We start from the raw sequence: 19,209 nt of genomic DNA on the forward strand, positions 1-19,209 counted from the left end.
GCTCCAATTTTACCCTCATTAAAACACCGTTGTCATCTCAAATCTGACACCCGCCTTTACTTTAAAAGCATAGCCAATCAGTATATCCCTTATTTAGAAGCAAAATCTGCATTTGCTTGAACATAGAACATAGAACAGTACAGCACAGAACAGGCCCTTCAGCCCACAATGTTGTGCTGACATAGCTAATCCCTCCTACCTACAGAATGCCCTTATACCTCTTGTTTTCCTCTCATTCATGTGCCCATCCAAGCCCCTCTTAAAAGCCCCCAATGAATTTGCCTCCACCACCCTATCAGGCAACACATTCCAGGCATCCACCACTCTCTCAGTAAAAAACGTACCCCTCATGCTTGTTCTGAACCTACCCCCTCTCACCTTAAACGCATGCCCTCTGGTATTGGATCGCTCAATAATGGGAAAAAGATATTGCTTTTCTACCCTATCTATGCCTCTCATAATTTTATACACTTCCAACAGATCAGCCCTCAGCCTCCGCTGCTCCAGGGAAAAGAGCCCAAGTTTGTCCAGCCTCTCCTGATAGCTCATACCCTCTAATCCAGGCAACATCCTCGTAAACCTCCTCTGCACCCTCTCTAAAGCCTCGACGTCCTTCCTATAGTGAGGTGACCAGAACTGCACGCAATACTCTAAATGCGGCCTAACCAGAGTTCTATAGAGATGCATCACAGCTTCTTGACTCCTATACTCAGTACCTCAATCAATGAAAGTAAGCATTCCATAAGCCTTCTTAACCACCCTATCTACCTGTAGCCACTTTTGACAAGCTGTGGATTAGCACCCCAAGGTCTCTCTGCTCTTCAACACTGTTGTGAAATGGGAAATAAAACCAAACACTGGAAATATTCAGCAGCCCAGGCAGCATCTGTGGAGGGAGCAACAGAGTTATGAAAGGTCATCAGCCTAAAGCATTAACTCTGTTTCTCTCTCCATAGGTGCTGCCTGAACTGTTGAGTGTTTCCATCACTTTCTGTTTTTTCCTGATTTTTTTGAATTAGTTTTCGTACCTGGGATGAAAAATTCTGGCGTAACAGCACATTATAAGGGGTTTAAAAGAATTTGTTTAGAAGAATGAGAGGAGATGTCACTGAGACACAGAGATTGATTCCTCAGGCTGGAGAGTCTTAAACTGGGGATATAGGATTAGTTAATTAGGACTGAGATGAGATCCTCAGAATCCTCCACCTCCAGCTCAAACTTTGAGATCAATTGAGTTTTGAAAAGTAAGTGAATTCAGAGCTTGGGTGGGGAAAAGGATAAGGCACAAGGTCACTAACAACCTTGCTGCTTAATAGATGGACTGAAGGGTTGGAATGCTCCTATTTCTGATATATCCTCTGATGGTGGTCCACACAATGATCGGCACTGGTCACCTGCCTGTCAACACCTCTTACGAGAGTGGAACATAGAACACTACACACAGTACCAGCCCTTCGTCCCACAATGTTGTGCCGACATTTATCCTGCTCTAAGATCCATCTCACCCTTCCCTCCCACATAGCCCTCCATATCTCCATCATTCATGTGTCTATCTAAGAGTCTCTTAAATGTCCCTAATGTATCTGCCCCCACAACCTCTGCCGGCAGTGTGTTCCACGCACCCACCACTCTCTGTGTAAAATACTTACCCCTGACATCCCCCTTATACCTTCCTCCAATCACCTTAAAATTATGCCCCCTCGTGTTAGCCATTGTTGCCCTGGGAAAAAGTCTCTGACTGTCCACTCGATCTATGCCTCTTATCATCTTGTACACCTCTATCAAGTTGCCTCTCATCCTCCTCTCCAAAGAGAAAAGCCCTAGCTCACTCAACCTATCCTCATAAGACATCCAGGCAGCATCCTGGTAAATCTCCTCTGCACCCTCTCTAAAGCTTCCACATCCTTTCTATAATGAGGCGACCAGAACTGAACACAATACTCCAAGTGCGGTCTGACCAGAGTTCTATAGAGCTGCAACATCAGCTGACGGCTCTTGAACTCAATACCCCGACTAATGAAGGCCAACACTCCATACGCCTTCTTAACAACCCTATCGACCTGCATGGCAACCTTGAGGGATCTATGGACGTGGACCCCAAGATCCCTCTGTTCCTCCACGCTGCTAAGAGTCCTGCCATTAACCTTGTATTCTGCCTTCGAATTCAAGGAGAACTGCGTGACGAGTCTGTGTGGAGAAGACCAGAGCCTTGGCTGCGATTGCAGCAGATGCATGCATATCAATAGCCTGCACGGTTGGTGTGGGAGGGGGAGGAAGGTGGTGGTGCATTTGAGTTTATTAGGGCTGTTGTCTTATTTTCAATTGGGTGTTTGATCTTCCCCACCGTACACAGACGGCTGGTGTTTCTGGGCTTCCAGGAAGCTCCCGGGGCTTCTAGTTGTTTTGTATAGTGATATTTTCTTATGGAAATTTTGCTTTTTCAAAGAAGCAGCAATCCTAGAAACGCATGGTATCGATGTACAGAGCCCAGGTGGACATTCCAATAGTGATGATATCGATGGGAGCGATTTCATGGAGCAGGTAGAGGTTGTTACTTGTATTCCGTTAGATTGTCAGTAGTGTTCTCAGCTATCTGCACTCTTTTTCCTTAAATAATCTCATCACATTAAGAGCTTCACATACTGGGTACAGTCTTGTGGTAGCCTGTGGTATCTCACATGAGGTGAAGTCAGGCAGTGGGCTGCTCTATCAAAGACAATGTGAAGGCAAGCCTGCTTTATCAGTCCTGCCCACACAATCTGTTTCCAAATTGGGGTACAGATCATAAATTGACACACCAAAAGTGGGCATTTGCCCCATAGTGGCTGCCTTTGGTGGTACTGTCTGTTCACCAGCTCTTCACCTATGGCCTTCACTGTAAATATTTGAGTAGTTTATCGAATGCTGTTTTGCAAGTGACTATCTAATCTCTCAGACAGCATGTTCCAGACTAAAAGTTGTGTTTATTTCTTGTGTTTTGTTTTGCATTTCAACTAAAATCTGTGCCCTTTGGTTGATGACCCTTCTGCCCTGGAAACAGTTTCTTCTTCTGTTAAAACCACAAATGATTTTGAATATTTCTATTAAATCTGCTGTTCCGTTCTAAGTTGTTCAAACCCCAGTATCTCCATATAACTGAAGCTCCTGACTCCTGGAGCCATTCTACTAAATGGCCTCATCCCTTCTGTATTGTGGAGACCAGAACTGAACACCAAACTGATCCCCAGTGTCCATCTTCACCATGGTAATTTGTTAGTTGAATCTGCTAACTTGTGACATACTGTCACAATGTAAGATAAGATCTTTATTAGTCACATGTACATCAAAACACACAGTGAAATGCATCTTTTGTGTAGAGTGTTCCGGGGGCAGCCTGCAAGTGTCGCCACGCTTCCAGCGCCAACATAGCATGCCCGCAACTTCCTAACCTGTACGTTTTTGGAATGTGGGAGGAAACCGGAGCACCTGGAGGAAACCCACGCAGACACGGGGAGAACGTACAAACTCCTTACAGACAGCGGCGGGAATTGAACCCCAGGTTGCTGGGGCTGTAATAGCATTGTGCTAACCACTATAAATCCCAGCTGCTCACTAGTATCCTTCTGATAAGGGAAGAGAGAAAACCCACAGACTAGCTGGATCATTAGGTCTGTGCCACGCATTGGACCATCGTGACTGTCTACCCCCATATATTTTTCCAAGAGAGTTTTAAAAACTGGAAGTGAAACCTAGGCCAGTATAAAATCCCTCAACAACTCCCTCAGGTGTTTGAGACCAGTCCAAGAGATAACGTGACTAAGTATTATGTGGTAAGCCTGCAAATTTACAGACCACAGTACACAATTAATCCTTAAACCTATTAAGTCAATGAGGTAGTTTAGGAAACCACAATGTTGCCGAAGGAAATCCATTGCTCTCTCCTCAGGAATTTCATTACTGTAGCTTGCCCACTGATTAGGATGAGGGCCTCTTGTCTGACTGTATCCCACACCTAGTCTACAGACCCAAGACCATTTTTATTGCCTTGCCACTGCCCACTGACATCTTGCAAACTGTACGCCGCACAGAGTTTTACACTGAATCTTGTTTTATGGCTGATATTTCTCTTCAAATTTGGTGGAGAATTTGAAACAAGTTGCAATACTGTTGTGACAGGGTTAATGAACTGTTCATGTGCCGAGATATAAACAAGCAAGGTTCGAGCTTTAAATTTCTGCTGATTCTACAGATCCTGATTGAAAGCTGCAGTTAAATCAATGTAATCTTCCTAAGTAGGGGTAGTTTGTAGGGGAGGGTTGAATGGAGGTGGGAGGGTGGAAGGATGTCAGGGTTTGCAGGGAGGATTACAGTCTCTGCTTTCTGACCGCCTAGTAACTCCTCTTGGAAAGTGTGCACAAAATCCTAGGAGCTAAGAGAGGAGAAATTTGTCCTTGACAAGTTCCCAATTCGCCTGATGAACAATTTTTGTTTTTCTAAACACAGGATGATAACACAAGTCACAGTGATCCCCAGCAAGATCCTATCTCGTTAGCTGTCGAAATGGCTGCAGTCAATCACTCCATCCTGGCACTAGCCAGACAAGGAGGGGGTGAGATAAAGAGAGAAGTGGTTGAAGATGACTGAAACGCTGTAGGAAACAGCTGAGACTTGGGACATCATTGGACTACCCGATCCTTAATGTAATCTCAATATATCTGTGCGTGATCTTATCTTGAACTAGTCAATAGGGTTCCCTTCATTCAATTGCAGTAAGTTATCCTGCTGGGAGCCTTGGGCAGAAATTGTGCCTCTCACCCAGCAGCCCTCCAAAGTCCTGCCTGGAGATGCTCCTGTGGTTGCAAACATTCCTGGGGTCCTCTCATCCCAGCATGACGTGTTCCTGAGCCCAGCACCCGTAACCTCAAGGCAGTGCTTCTCAAGCCTGTGCTACTTTAGCTCAACAGGTCCTCTCAACCTCTGCCGGCCCTTTGCTCTGCAAATGTCCCCTTCATTCCAGCTGAGGGAGTTTCAGCTTTCCAGCGCTGCGGATTCGGAGTACTATGCAATGGACGTGCTGGTTGCAACCTCCAATGTTTGACGTTCCTCATTCAGAATGCACCTCCCTCACCCAAGTCTCCCTGGGATTACTGTATCTGGCCCTGGCATCTGTTACCAGGGATAAACGTAGGTACTGAACTCTGGCTGGTTCAGAAAAATATTGGACTGTCGTTCATAAAACAGCAAGTGCAGGCCCATCTCTGGGCTTGAAGGAAGGAAGGAAGAGTTCCGGCAGGGCACACTGGCAGCCTTCCATACTGACACAAAAGTCAACAAAAGAGCTGACTGTGCAATGAATGGGATGGGGAACGGCAGCCGCTAATGTCGAATGACAAATGGCGACACCAGCACCAACCACTTGCATCTACGCACCACCATTACCAGACCGACAAGTGAAGGCCGTTGAGACTGGACGTGACAAAACACCTGATTATTGTTGGATTTGTTACATCGCAAGGGTTTGGCTCCACATCCAGTCCAGGGTCTCGTGCTGTGGCAGTGACCATGCAGAGACTAAATCTGCCGCAGTTGATGACCTGATCACTTTGTAGAGGTGGCAAAAAGAAGTTATTACCACTTGGATCAACACTGCCACAGCAGACGCCAATCAACACACCATTGATGGGCCACTTTGCATTAGAGGGAGATCCATTTTCATTCCAAGTTGTTGCATGGTCCAAGAAAAACCTGAGGAACAAGGTTGGCTCATCAGTGTAGTTTCATGCAGCCAGTCACTAGCAGAGGGATTCTTAGAAACCAGTCTTACCCTGAAAACAGTGGGCGCCTCGACTTGTGCTGAATGAACTGTGGTGATTGTGAGATGCTATGTGGCTCGCTGCGGACAGCTGGGCGAGGATGGGGGCTCTGTCAGTCTGCAGTTTCCTCACCAGATCAACACCTTCCAGTACCTGTGTGGGTAGGGACTGAAGCCAAGATGAATCTTTCCAGAGAGCCTCTCCACTTCCCAGGAGAGTTGGGGGAGGGAAGAGATGGATGTTAAGAGATCCCTTTGCTGTGTGTTAACACAGACGGGTGTTACCAGCTTCTCTGTAAAGAGATGTTTATTAAGTGTCTTTGGCCCAACTCAGAAAATTCACCTCTAGTTCAAAATACAGGATTGGCATAGGGAATGGGGTGGGTGTGTAATCGAACTTGGGCAGGTTTCTAGAATAGATGCAGTCATACTGGCACCGAGATTAATGCCCCATGTAATAGAACCATTGACTTCAATGGACATGAAACGTACAAAAGCAAAATACCATAGATTCTGGAAATCTGAAACAGAAAAGGCTGGAAATCCTCAGCAGGTCGGATAGCAACCATAGAGAGAGATCAGTAGAGATTTCAGGTTGAATATCTTTTATCAGATTAAAGAAAAGTCAGAGATAGAACAAGAAATGAAAGCGTCGTTCTCTATAAATGCCACCTACCATAATGAGTATTGGCAGCATTTTCGGTCACTATTGAGTAAGAGTGGGCAGTTATGCTGTTTTACACCCCTTCATTCCACAATTTCTTGGTATACAAGTTGTGAAATACATCTTGCTCTACTTTGTCTCTCCTCTTCCCTGTGGGTAAATCGGTATGTCATTTTGTTGGCTGATTGACTTTGAATAAGTGGTCATTGCAGTTACAGCAGGACTCAGCAATCTCCTCCAACTGACGCTACATTGAACTGATCAGCATTGTCTTAGCAAGCAACCCGAGGGTACGTAGTGACACAGTCTATAAGGGGAAGCAATCTATTTAACCCATTCTTCTCTATCCTTAGCCAACAAGTATTGATTTCATATTGAAGACTTCCCCACCACTGAATGGTAGAATCTGGGTGGAGTTGGTGGGAATATGGAGGAAATAAAATTGGGATCAGTATGGGAATAATGTCAGTGGTTGTTTGATGGTCAGTGCAGTCTCAGTGGGCCAAAGGGCCTGTTGCTTGCTGTATGACTCTAACCGTCTCAAGAGAGGCTGCAGTCAGAACTACAAGCTTGGAGCACTGAGTAACAAACAATCTGCTGGAGGAACTCGGGGGGGGGGGTCAAGCAGCATCTGTGGAGGAGAAGGAATGGTCAACGTTTCGGGTGGAAACCCTGCATCGGTCCTGATGATAAAATATCTGATTATGTGGGGTTTGCACATAACAAGAGTTTGGCTCCGCGTTGACAATTCCTCCCACCAACCTCCCCCCGCCCCCCCCCCCCCCCCAACCAGATGCTGCTCTACCCACTGAGTTCCTCCAGCAGATTGTGTGTTGTTCCAGATTCCAGCATCTGCAGTCTCCTGTGTCTCAGCTTCTTGCATTGATTTTGCAAGTGTGGGCACCAGAACAAAAGAGTTGCTTTCAAAGAGAGAGATGTAGTCATCTCTGCAGCAGTTGGAAAAAGAAGGGGATACCTTATTCCAGCTTTCAAAGGTCACAAAATATTTCACATCAATAATCATGAATCAAACTTGTGAAGTTAAATGCATTGTGCGCTGAATCAGTAATGAGATGAAAGACGAATGGAGTTGCTTTTGACGGTTGTGCTTGGAGGCGATGTTTAGTTTTCTACAGTGCCATTCATGATGGAAAAACCTCTGCACTTTTAAAACTGGGCTGTCAGTTTTCTCCATGCATTTAGAGCTCCACCTGCCTCTGTTATGTGCAAAGAGTACCTGGGTTATTGTACAACTACAGAAGCAGCTGTGTTAGCAAAGAGCACTGAAGTCATGTGTACATTATAAAGTCAGGGATTAATTTAAGGATATCCCAAATAAACCTAAAAGTCATAATTTTTCAATTGGATGTTTGTGTTCACAAACTAGACACACTTCTGTAGTGACAACTAGTGTAACCAGGACTGAAATTAGCCTTGGGATGATAGGTAGCTGTAATTATAGAACAGTGAATTTGGCAGTGTTATCAGATTGGGTGAAAGAACCAGAATGAGGATAATCTTGTTCTCAGCTTGCCTGTAGTCTTCAACACTTCATCCCAGCATTGCCTCTGCACCACCGTCCACTTGGTTAGGACCACGTGTTCCTGTTTCCACTAGCAGCCTTGGATCACCGGAACTGGCTTCTTTCTCACCTGCACTGTCAGAGAGATGGGGATGAGTTGGGATTGATGGGATGTCTGATAGCTAGCATAGACTTGATGGACTGAATGACCTTGTAGGCAGTGCAAAATAATATAGTGACATGATAGAGGGAGTGTGAGAATTCCCGGGGCAATAGGCTTGTTGTATGGGGAGAGTTTCACCAGCCGGGCCGCTACATAGTTCAGAAGAATGCAAGTTGATCTCATTGAAACATGCAACACCCTCACAGGGCCTGACAGTGCAGATGTAGGGATAATGATTCCCCTGCTTTGGATGACTAGATCCAGGGCTGAGAGTCTAAAAGATCAGCCGGACACTTCGGCACCTGGAGGCGGGTGAATAGAGTCATACAGCATGGAAACAGGCCCTTCAGCCCAACTGGTCCACGCCGACCACAGCATCCTCCCTGCTAGTCTCAGTTGCCTGCGTTCAGGCCATAACCCTCCAAGCCCCTCCCCTATCCAAATGCCTCTTAAATGTTGCAGTTGTACTCATCTCGACCACTTCCTCTGGCAGCTGTGTAAAGAAGTTACCTCAAGTCTTTTTTTTAAAAATCTCTTCCCTCTTATCTTGTGTCTGTGCCCTTTACATTTGGACTGCCCAACCCTGGGGATAAGACTATCACCATCCACCTTAGCCATACCCTTCACGATTTTATAAACTTCAGTGAGGTGACCCCATCATTCTCCTAGGCTCCAGAGAATAAAGCAACCTCTCCCTATAACTCAGGCCCTCTAGTCCAGGCAGCATCCTCGTAAATCTCTTCTGCACCCTCTCCAGAGTCAACGAGTACTACAGCACAGAAACGGGCCTTTCAGCCCATCTAGTCCCATGCCGCCTGATCTTCTGCCTAGTCCCATCTACCTGCACCTGGATGGAGGGATATGGTCCATGTACCTATCCAAGCCTCTCTTAAATGTTACAATTGAACCCGCGTCCACCACTTCCATTGGCAGCTCATTCCACACTCGCACCACCCTCTGAGTGAAGAAGTTTCCCCTTAAATATTTCACCTTTCACCCTAAACCTATGTCCTCTAGTTCTAGTCTCACCCAACCTCAGGTAGAAAAAGCCTGCATGCATTCACCCAATCTATATCCCACATAATTTTGTATACCTCTATAAGATCTCCCTTCATTAACGTTAGGAATTCTCTAACCAACAGGGCTGCGGAGCCTCCATTCTGAGCATATTCCAGACCGAGATCAAATAGAGTTTTGATCAATAAGGGAATGGGGGGTTTTTGCAGGAAAGTGGCTCCGAGGTAAAAGATCTCATGGAGGAGCAGGTGAGGGACTGAAGAGCCTTCTCCTGCTTCTACTTTGTTTTCTGAGCTCCCGGCTACTCGATTCATTGGTGGTCCTGCTGATGGTGCTGGGGAAGGGAGGAAGAGCTGCGCTATCAGATGTCTTTGACCTACTGCCTGTGTAAAGGCTGTAGTCACTAAAATGTAAGTTGACCCAGAATCCAAGCCAACTCACGCCCAATAATGTCAGAACTGTTGCTCGTCTCAGTTATTGTCTGTGCCATCTTCCTGTGTGTGCCAATGTACCGAATAGGTTGCACTTGTGTGATGTGAACTGGTGAGTCACAGCTTGAGGGCATTTTATTGTGACAGTTCTTTAGATCTTGTGGGACAATGAGAAGGAGGGAGTGTGGTTGACAGAGTGTTCATCCCATACAAAAACTAGGAGCAGGAGTAGCCCACCCTGGTCCCTCCACCCTCTTCACCACCCCCCCCCCCCCCCCCCCCCCCCATCATGGCCAATCTACCCCAGGTCAGATTCAAAACTGATTTCTCTAAAAGCTCCTTTCACTCTGAATTTAAACATAATGATTTTTTAATGGTGCTCTTCACAACCTTGAATTGCGATTACACAACTAATGGTCTTTAGTGCGGCACTGTGTAAGTTATATGAAGTTTCTTTGCTAGTTGAAAATTAGATTTCAACTCTGGGCAGGTTAACACTTTGGTTAGAACACAGCAGGAGCTTTTGCCACAGGCAGTCAGCAGTGCATTGGTGATGTTATCTAGCAACTCAGATCTGCACTGATGCTGTGAAACCTCGTGCTAGAGAATTGATTTTCAATTAGATGAATGTAGTATCAATAATGGTGGCCACAGAATCACTGGATTACTATAAAAACTGGTGTAAACATGTGCTGCAGGAGACTTGATCCTTCCCCAGTCTGGTCTACACCGATCTCACAGACTCAGCCCCGTAGGCCACAGCACACTGTGATGAATGCTTGAGTTTTAAAAACATTGTTTTCAGTACTTAACATGTGTAATCCAAGATTACGCTGTCTCTCACTGTGCCCCTAGTCTTAAAGACTGATTCATTTCAGCTGGGGCAGGGTTTCTTTCTCTGAATGCAGGTCTTGTTATGTTGTAAGTTAAGTGAATGTCAAGTTAAACTATTTGAGCAGATTGGAAGTTGGCTCCACATAACTCTGCACAGCCATGTGGAGCTGCTGCCTGTGTCCTTTCACAGGGAAGTAACCCATGGCTGAGCCGATCAATAACAGGCACAGGATGTGTCAGTGCTGTGTGGCCTGGTGGCTGCACTCCACCTTAGAGCAGACACGGTGCCTGTGTACTTGGCTGTCTGCTGGTCTGTGAAGCTGATTCCAGCTCCTGCCAGGGTCTTTAATTCTGATCCTTGTGTAATGCAAGGACATCAGGATTTCTGGCAGGAGAGGCCAACCCCTGAAAATCATTGGTGTCCTCCTTATTCCCATCTGCAAGTGCCACTCACGTCATCTTTGTAGTAACATTCTTGGACAACTGATCAAAGGTGAACAAGTTCAAGATCCCTCCATGGTAGGGTTAGGGTGAACAAGGTGACCAACTGATTCACTAACATCCTTCAGGAAACAAACCCACTGGGATTTGGCCACCACACTGACCTTCAATGCTCCTTGGTATTAAGGGAATACAGGGTGGGGAACAAGTGTTTTGCCCAAGTGTCCACATTACAAAAGCTCTACTTCTAACGTTCATTTTGTAATGTCACAATGCAGCAGATAGAGAACTTTGGATAAACTATGTACCATGAAAACTGGTTTACAGATACAGTACAGTGAAACATATTGGTTAATATTCAATAATTTTATGTAGTAAGTTGAAACATCACAACCAAGAGCTGATATTTTCACATGGATCAGTTTTCTGATTGAGGCCCAGACTGTTTGACAACTGATTCAGCTACGTGTAACAAACCTTGCAAGTTGTGTCATTTAGTGCAGGCAGTGTAATCTGCATGAAAAAGCAGGGAAGCAATGAAAGCCATGTCTTTGCGTGACAACAGATTCCTTGTGGTATCAATTTGCCATTTTCAAGAGCTTTATGTAGTGGCTTGGAGTATTGCATCCAGAGACAGTAGAAATGAGTAGAAGGCAATGGATTCATCACCTATGTACTTACTGTCTCAGCAGATAACCAATTGATCAAAAGCTTTCTTGGTAACAGTTTCCTTCCCCTGCACCCTTCAGAAGAATTAGTTCAATCTTAAAGCCATGTGTACCTGCAATAAAGACACGGTTCTTTGATTTGTCCTGTAATAAATTGATGTATTTTTCTGCTAAGCAGAAAGGAAATTTGCTGCAGATTAAAAGGATTTGGGGTGGTATAGCCCTTCCGTCTTACATGTTGTATTTGCTATTTTAGCCACTGTCTGTGTGTTTTATGTCTGTAATACAGCTCCACCTCCTGTAATACAGGCCTCAGACATTTGGTACACATGAGGACACTTCCAAAGTTAGTTTTTGTTCTGTTCCTTATAATTTGTACAGGAAAGCTGAAGCTGGCACCAGAGCAGAGAGGTACCATGCCTGATTGCGCTTGTTGCTCTGTGAATTTTCACTGGTGGTAAGAAATAGGTTTACATTCATTAGAGGAAAGCACTCTTTAAAAAGGTAGCTGAGAAAGAACAGTGATCCATTCTTATTTTTGTTGAAGTCGGAGCCTTGAGTTTATGCAGGTAATGACCAAGGGACACACAGTATTTCCACTCCCCACTGTATTCATGATTTGAGAGCATAAGCTCTCAAATATTGGATGAGGAGTTCAGAACCCATCAGTCCAATCGCTCCACTTAAATTGATGTGGCAGGGCTCTTCAAACCAACCCTAAAACAGAAACATAACAGTATGTTATTGATACTCACCTTCCTCTTTAATGACTGATGCCAACTTGTCCCAACCAATTACTCCTGATCACTGCTCTCCTGCTCATTGCTTACTATGAACCTATTTGTTGATTGTGGGAATGACAGGCATGCAGAGAACGAAGGACTCTTGCAGCACAGCTGATGGTTCTTGGCTGTACCAAACAATTGAGTTATCCTGGGATAATGCAAAACCAGTTCCAGTACATGAGAATAGAACCACTTATTTCTCCAATTTTCTCTCTTAAAAGCTACAATGGATTCTGCCTCATCAGTCCCAGGAGCATTCCATGCTTTTAACCTCTCTGCTTCTTACCAATTTATTTCTTTTTCCACAAAAGGGAAAGTAATAGTTCGACTGAATGTACAGAGATGAACATTTCTGGCCCTACCTCAGCATTGTGGTGAAGTGGATGAAATTTACTTTTTTATTTAAAAAAAGAGAAATCAAATCATTGTTCTTCCTGGTGTTCTGGAAGCTTCATCACCTCCCTTCAAACAGTTTGAAAAGGCATCTTGATCCTCCTCAAAGCAACACTTGAGAGCAAGATCATCCTGTGCACATCCACATCAATTTTGTTCCTCCAACTGTTTAGCAGAGCCAGATCTGCTTGTGTGACAAGGAATTGGGCAAATTCACACTCCTGGATCCTTTACCCTGCAGCCAAGTCATTGTCACAGCTTGAAATTCATCACAACTCTGGCCTAATTCTCAGCGTTTTAAGTGACAAAGGGTGGATGTCAACAAGAGTATTTTTTTTGATGTAATTGTCTAGCTTCAAGCTATTATGGTTTGACCCTTGAAGTGTGATATCTGAAAACAGGTCTTTGCTTCCCATAATTATCAGATTACATCTGCCCCGTGACTGCTCATCGACTCCAGAAATGGGGACCATGTACTCAGATTCACCCACAGGGTGAAACATCAGTGTTTTAACAAAATCAGCTTGTAAATTTTCATTAAGTCACATTAAGTAAATGGTAATTTAAAATGATGCCATTCAAATGGCTCATAACTTACTCTACCAAATCAGTTTAGTCATTTTTGTGTTTCCATAGCCAGACTAGCTGAAGAGATTAACATTGCCACCCAAGAAAAATAAAACAGGCTTTGCCAGATTTGTTTTGGGGGGGGGGGGGGTATGGAGTGGGGAGGGGGGTGGGGGAGGCGATGTAGGAAATGTGACAGGTCTGCATTAAAACAGGTCACTTGATTTCCAAACTGGAAGCTGAACAGGATAACCTTTTAAAAGCCTTAGATTTTTTTAAAAACAAATGTTATATACTGAGCAGAAGGTGTATTTTCATTTGAGTCCTGTATATGTTTTCTGTTCCTATTCTGGATTAGTGCCTTTTTTGGACAGTAGACTGTTCTGCAAAAAAAATGTCATGATGCTGTTGTACAGTTTGTTTTAACAAATTATTATTTTGTAAAATTTTGGTTAAATCTCTGTATTGTATGAAGTAGGAAAAATAAACTAATTTAAATTGTCTTATGTTATTTTTAAAAATGAGTCTTCAATTTTTGTTTTGGTTACTCTTCATGGTGCAGCTTCACTACAGATTACACCGACCTTCAAGTTAAATGGAGGGAAACAGAAGTCATTGGAGATACTCAATTATTTGAATTAGTGTCAGGCACAAAGGCTAATTTCGATAACTCAAGCTACAGGTGATCCAAATGATACATTTTTATACTAAGGTATCCCACAACTACTTATTTGAGTAATAAAACTGTTCAATAATAAGTTGTTGAAGAAATGTCAGTAAAACCTTTTAAAATCAACAAGTTGAGATCAAAACAGTCAAGATTATTCCCAAACATAAACAGAAGTGTGTTGGAAACATCATTTCTGGACAGAACAAACCTTTCAGATCACTGACCTTTCATCAGAATTACCCGCATGTTAACTCTGCTTCTTTGGACAAGCACTGCCCAACTCATTTCTGTGATTCCAGACAAGATTTCCAGCAAATGCAGTATTCTGTGCAAGATTTATCTACACAATTTAACACTGTGCATCTTTCCAAGATCCCCTTATCACAAGCATCCAATCCTTAATTATTAAAACCTCAGCAACAGACAGAAAATAAAAATGCATATTGTACATTTATTTATACTTTTATTATTTTTCAGCCAGAATTAAGTATGTTATTATACAGAATATTTAAGTGTACAATAGAACTTTTGACAGGCAACAAGATGGCAAAGCACCAATTTCATTGAGCCCTTAAATACATTCCCAAATTATTACATACATTCAAATTTTCAAATTCTGCTTTCTATATACAATCCCAGCAGATATACAGATTAACAAGTAGTACAGAACTCCAGAATTACTTCAACCAGCAATTAGTGTTAAATTAAATCCTTTGCCAAACTCGACACTACTGTTGAGCCTTAGGATGAAAGTTTTTTTTTAATTCATACACAAAATCCCTTCAGTAGTAAAAAAAATCAATCTTTTTTAAAACAGATGCATTGTAAGATCTCTAATATATATGCTACTGCTCTACAGAGCTGCAAACATAAATAAACTATTTTAATCAAGCCTGATAGACATAGGTTACAATAGATAGTTGCAAAGTTTATTTACATCATAGGCCTCAGATTTTATAAAATAGAATTTTTTTTTTAAAAAGGATGCAATGTTTGGACCCAATACTCTTATACAGCCAGTTCAAAACAAAAACATCAGCTAATCCTGCTTACTTATACACTACTCTCATACCAAGAACATCAGAAATCTTTCCCTGTGGTACACTAAACAACCCAGCCTGAATCAACTGCATATTGAACTCCTGCTTCTCAACTTTTTCCGCCTCTGGGTATTTACAAATGCCAATCACTTGTTGCATTGCAGTAGGTTCAGAAAATATTCTGAAATTACACACACTTGTTCTACTGGCCTAAAGATAACAGTGCCCTCCAAACTGGAGCAGGTAACAGTAAATACATTAAAATGCATCAAAAGGCCTTAAATGTATAGGCAGACTGTACTGGAAAGATACTAACCACACTGCAGGTCAGCTACAAGGACATAATCTTGGTCACTATTCCAAAATCCCTCAAAGAAAAGAAGCCATAATTTACAGGAGTATTCCAAGGGCCAAACTAGTCCAATAACTTATTACCAATCATTCATATGAAGAGTTGTAATGTAAGCACAGAACAAAATCTGACAGCAGAGGTTAGAAAGTCAGCCTTACTTGTAAAAAGGCAGTGTAATCCAGAATGCTGGTGACTTGTGTTCCATACTTGCCTTCTGTACTTCTACATACCGTATACAAACGTCAGTGCTCGTTTTGTCAGCCAAAATCTAATGCCGTGCAAGCACAATTTATAAGGATAATTCACACACAAGTGTGGACAGTCAGTAGAGCTATAGTTTTACCATCACTGTCAGTCTCTGGCATTTGTGGACAGATGTATTGTCAGCAGACTTGATTTATCTCACCAATTGTGCACTACAAAAGTAACCTACAGGCCAACCACAGAAGCTTTTTATGTATGCTGTTGAGCTGGATGTGTGGAACTTCACTCCAGCACCATTCACTTGCGACAGGTATCAAACACCATTGCACAACAACACACACGTAGCAACTTAGGCTGACTGGAAGCAGCTACAGTGGGAAACTGGCAGTATTTCCAACAGGCACAATACTTCATAGCGTGTTTCAGAAAGATCAACCATAGTCATCATCACAACTCAAGAAAATCACTTCCATTTTGCATTGGGTGGAATCCATCAGTTCGGCAGGTGGAAAACAGAAAACTGCAATCAAATATTCTACCAGGTGTATTCATGTAGCCAGAAAAACTTTTCAACAGTTGCAAAAATGTTCAGCTAGGCAAGCACACATGGCACTCTGAGCTCATCAGTCATTTTAATTACGTTTTGTTTTGAGGAACAGCTCCCAAGTGCATGCACTTCTCAATCAGCACTGCAGAATGCCAAGCTGACAGGGGTGTTGCAATGGTTTCTCCTTTTACAATTATGAAAGGAACCATTTATCGAAAAGAAAAAAACAATGCATTACCATTTTGCTGCCACTTGTGGCAGGACCATTTTGAAGATGTATTAAATCTCCTTCAACTAAGATTGAGTAACGACAGAAAATGCCTCCTATTTAGAAGCTTGGTTTTGGTCAATCAAATTGTTATATTGGAATCTATTTGAGGCTTGCTGCTATGAAAGTTAATTCCCTTTATTCTCCTCTCTTACACAGACTTTTTCTTCAGGGACATTACATAATCAGAAGGATTAAAACACAAATTCTGATAATCTAAGACAGTTATTTGATGCACAGACTACATCTTAAGCATAGCTGGCAGGACGTATTCACTGAAACTTTTCTCCCAGACCAAAGCCATCTAATACAATTAATATCAATCACATATGTGATGAACAAACTTATATCAGCTGTGCCAACCGATGCACCAAAGGTGGTGTAAACTTCCTGATGTCCCTCACGGCAGCTTAAATAATGCTTCATTTTAATTCTGTTTTGCTGAGGAAATTATTCAAACAAGTAATCTTTAGGGTATCACATGCAACAGCATTAATTCTGGCCAACGGTGTCTCTGGAGTTAGGCATCAGCAAATGGCAGCCCATACATTACACAGTAATAATTAAGCCAGTATAGTCTAACGAGACCTGGTATAGTAGGCAGGATAATTTTCAGAGCAGTGCACTTTGCCCAACCTTTCCCTATCAACACAGAAAAATGTTTAACTCAATTTTTAAATGAAATCACAGAAGAGGCTATGAATTGGGAGCCTGTGTCCATCATATCACACGATTCCTGCAAAATATCCACAAGATTGGTAATGTATTGCCAAACATCAATAGTAAGTATAATCACCAACCTCAATTAACACACAGATACTTCAATCTGGAATAGATCCAAGAGTGATGGACTGAGTGTGCAAGAGAAAAAAAAATTACATTTAAAATCTTAATATAAAAATCTCACATTGGATGTGCATTTTTCTTTAATTTTTTAAAATTTAAAACTTTTAAATCATGAAAATCATTAACTTTATTAAAATTTTGAAATCATTAAAAAAAATTACTCGAAGTTTCTTATGTGGCTGTAGTGGCCTACAACAGAGAAGCAGCAGCCTCACGATGATGTAGTATTGCATGTGTCATTCTATAACCTTCAAGGTCTATTTGAGTAAATCTCCACTGACCAGGTCCAGGAACAGGAGTTGTATTACTCCAGCTAAAACTTTCTGTACAAATGCTCAGTGTAGTATTTTTCTGTGTGCATTTTGTTTTAAAAAAGCAGGTTCTAAACCACTCACTCAAAATAGGCAGCCACCTGGATTTAATGCAGTTGCACAGAGGCGAGAGCTGTCGGAAAGTATACCTTAAGGTGCATTGGACTGTATTAGATCACACTGCTATGGCTCTTCTCTTCCCCATTTCTTCTGAGGTGATGAGCTGGTTACAAGGCAGGAAGGTGTTTTTACAACTACATTCCCAGAGAATCAGCGCTTTGGAAAACAGGAATTGCTGGGATCAATGGGAAATACGTCAGGAGTTGGTCCCTAGTATTTCTGTGCTCCTCAGGGCTGGGATCAAGGGATCTGAGCTATTTTTATTGGTTGTGTATGTTACATTCTTTTGTAATCCTAATATACATTTTAAAAGACATTACTACGTAAATATACAGTCCCATTCTGTTTATGAACTTTTTAAGGAAAGTTTGTTACAGGTAGTGAGAAATAAAAGGGACTGATTAGGCCACAGATAAAAAATATAAAACATGGACGAGAATTCGACTCCTAATTTTCGACCTCAGAGAACTGATTGTGCTTTAACAAGGACTGGACGCAGGAATCAGACTGGCCATGGGTTCCAACCAAAATTAAGTTCAGCAAGGATTAAATACCTTCCCCATTTTCGTTCTCCTCTCTCTCATCTGTCCACTGTCACTCCAAACAGTTACAAACAAGAAAAATTAACACGTTTACCTTTCAACTCAAACAGTTCCATTCTTCCAGTGGACAAGTTCAGTCAAATTTAATCATCTACTTTTACCAATGGAAGAGAAATATCAGATGCAGAAAGGAAAAATACATTTGAAATGAAGAGCAGAGTAGCTTTAGGGAATTTGGGTCCTCGGGATGGGGGTGTTACTCGGTAAAGGCACCGGGTCCAGATCAAAGTCATCATGTCCAGTTCTCAAACCTCACCGACGAGCTCTAGACATCGGATTCCCTGGTTCATTTCGTACTAAGGTTTTTGGTCAGATGACCAGGATTTCCTATGTTCACTCTTCCTTGGAGGTTTGTCACCTGATCGGAGTCCTGCTCCACCCTCTGATTTGGCAAGTGCGGTGAGAGCCGACAGGTTTGGATTGGACTTTGAAAAGCTCCCACTTCTCCGATTCTCTGAGGCGGCAGCCAGTTGTATCCGGAGCCCAGCGCTGCGGCGTTTCGCCGAGCCGGTGGCTTTGGTGACCCGGCTGGGTCTCACCAACACTCCGTAGCCTGGATTACATCGGAAATACTGCTTTCCGTTGACTGAGCCATCGTTTTTCCCTGAAACATAAAATGTACGCCGCTTTTACACTATTTACTGTTGTACACTGTTAGTTTACAGTTTAAAACCCTGAACATAAAGCAATCCAATCATTTCCTCAACATGATTCAGCAGTAAAGTTTAAGAGCTTCTCACTCCCTTGAGTAAGGACAATGTTGCAACACAACTCAACTTCAAGACGCATGTTCTAAAGTGACTCACTCATTGCTAAAGTAACCCTCTGATCCCTGTTGGCCCAACCGACATGCAAGATTTAACCAGCACCATTAAATATCTCATTAGTCATCTGACACATTTTTGATTTCCCACACTGACATTCAAGAGAGAAAGAATTTCCCTGCAAGGCATCCTTTTACCCATCACACATT

At 42.8% G+C, this 19,209-nt stretch overlaps 2 protein-coding genes across 6 annotated transcripts in view; one reads left to right on the plus strand and one right to left on the minus strand.

The window, feature by feature from the left end:
* LOC127568082 (homeobox-containing protein 1-like) overlaps nt 1–13,398 on the plus strand; it is a 67,886-nt gene extending 54,488 nt beyond the window's left edge. For 3 of the 5 annotated variants that reach the window (XM_052011368.1, XM_052011371.1, XM_052011369.1), the window contains 2 exons: nt 2,447–2,541; nt 4,483–13,398. In XM_052011368.1, the coding sequence (XP_051867328.1) occupies nt 2,447–2,541; nt 4,483–4,623 (236 nt within the window). In that variant the 3' untranslated portion in view covers nt 4,624–13,398. The remainder of the gene's footprint in view (nt 1–2,446; nt 2,542–4,482) is intronic. The other 2 variants (XM_052011370.1, XM_052011373.1) reach the window with 2 other exon arrangements.
* A 997-nt stretch (nt 13,399–14,395) lies between these two features.
* LOC127567954 (kinesin-like protein KIF13B) overlaps nt 14,396–19,209 on the minus strand; it is a 160,084-nt gene continuing 155,270 nt past the window's right edge. The window contains exon 40 of the mRNA XM_052011196.1: nt 14,396–18,840. Coding sequence (XP_051867156.1) covers nt 18,533–18,840 — 308 coding nt within the window. The 3' untranslated portion in view covers nt 14,396–18,532. The remainder of the gene's footprint in view (nt 18,841–19,209) is intronic.

This window comes from Pristis pectinata, chromosome 3 (assembly GCF_009764475.1).
Source record: "Pristis pectinata isolate sPriPec2 chromosome 3, sPriPec2.1.pri, whole genome shotgun sequence".
NCBI classification, from domain to species: Eukaryota; Metazoa; Chordata; class Chondrichthyes; order Rhinopristiformes; family Pristidae; genus Pristis; species Pristis pectinata.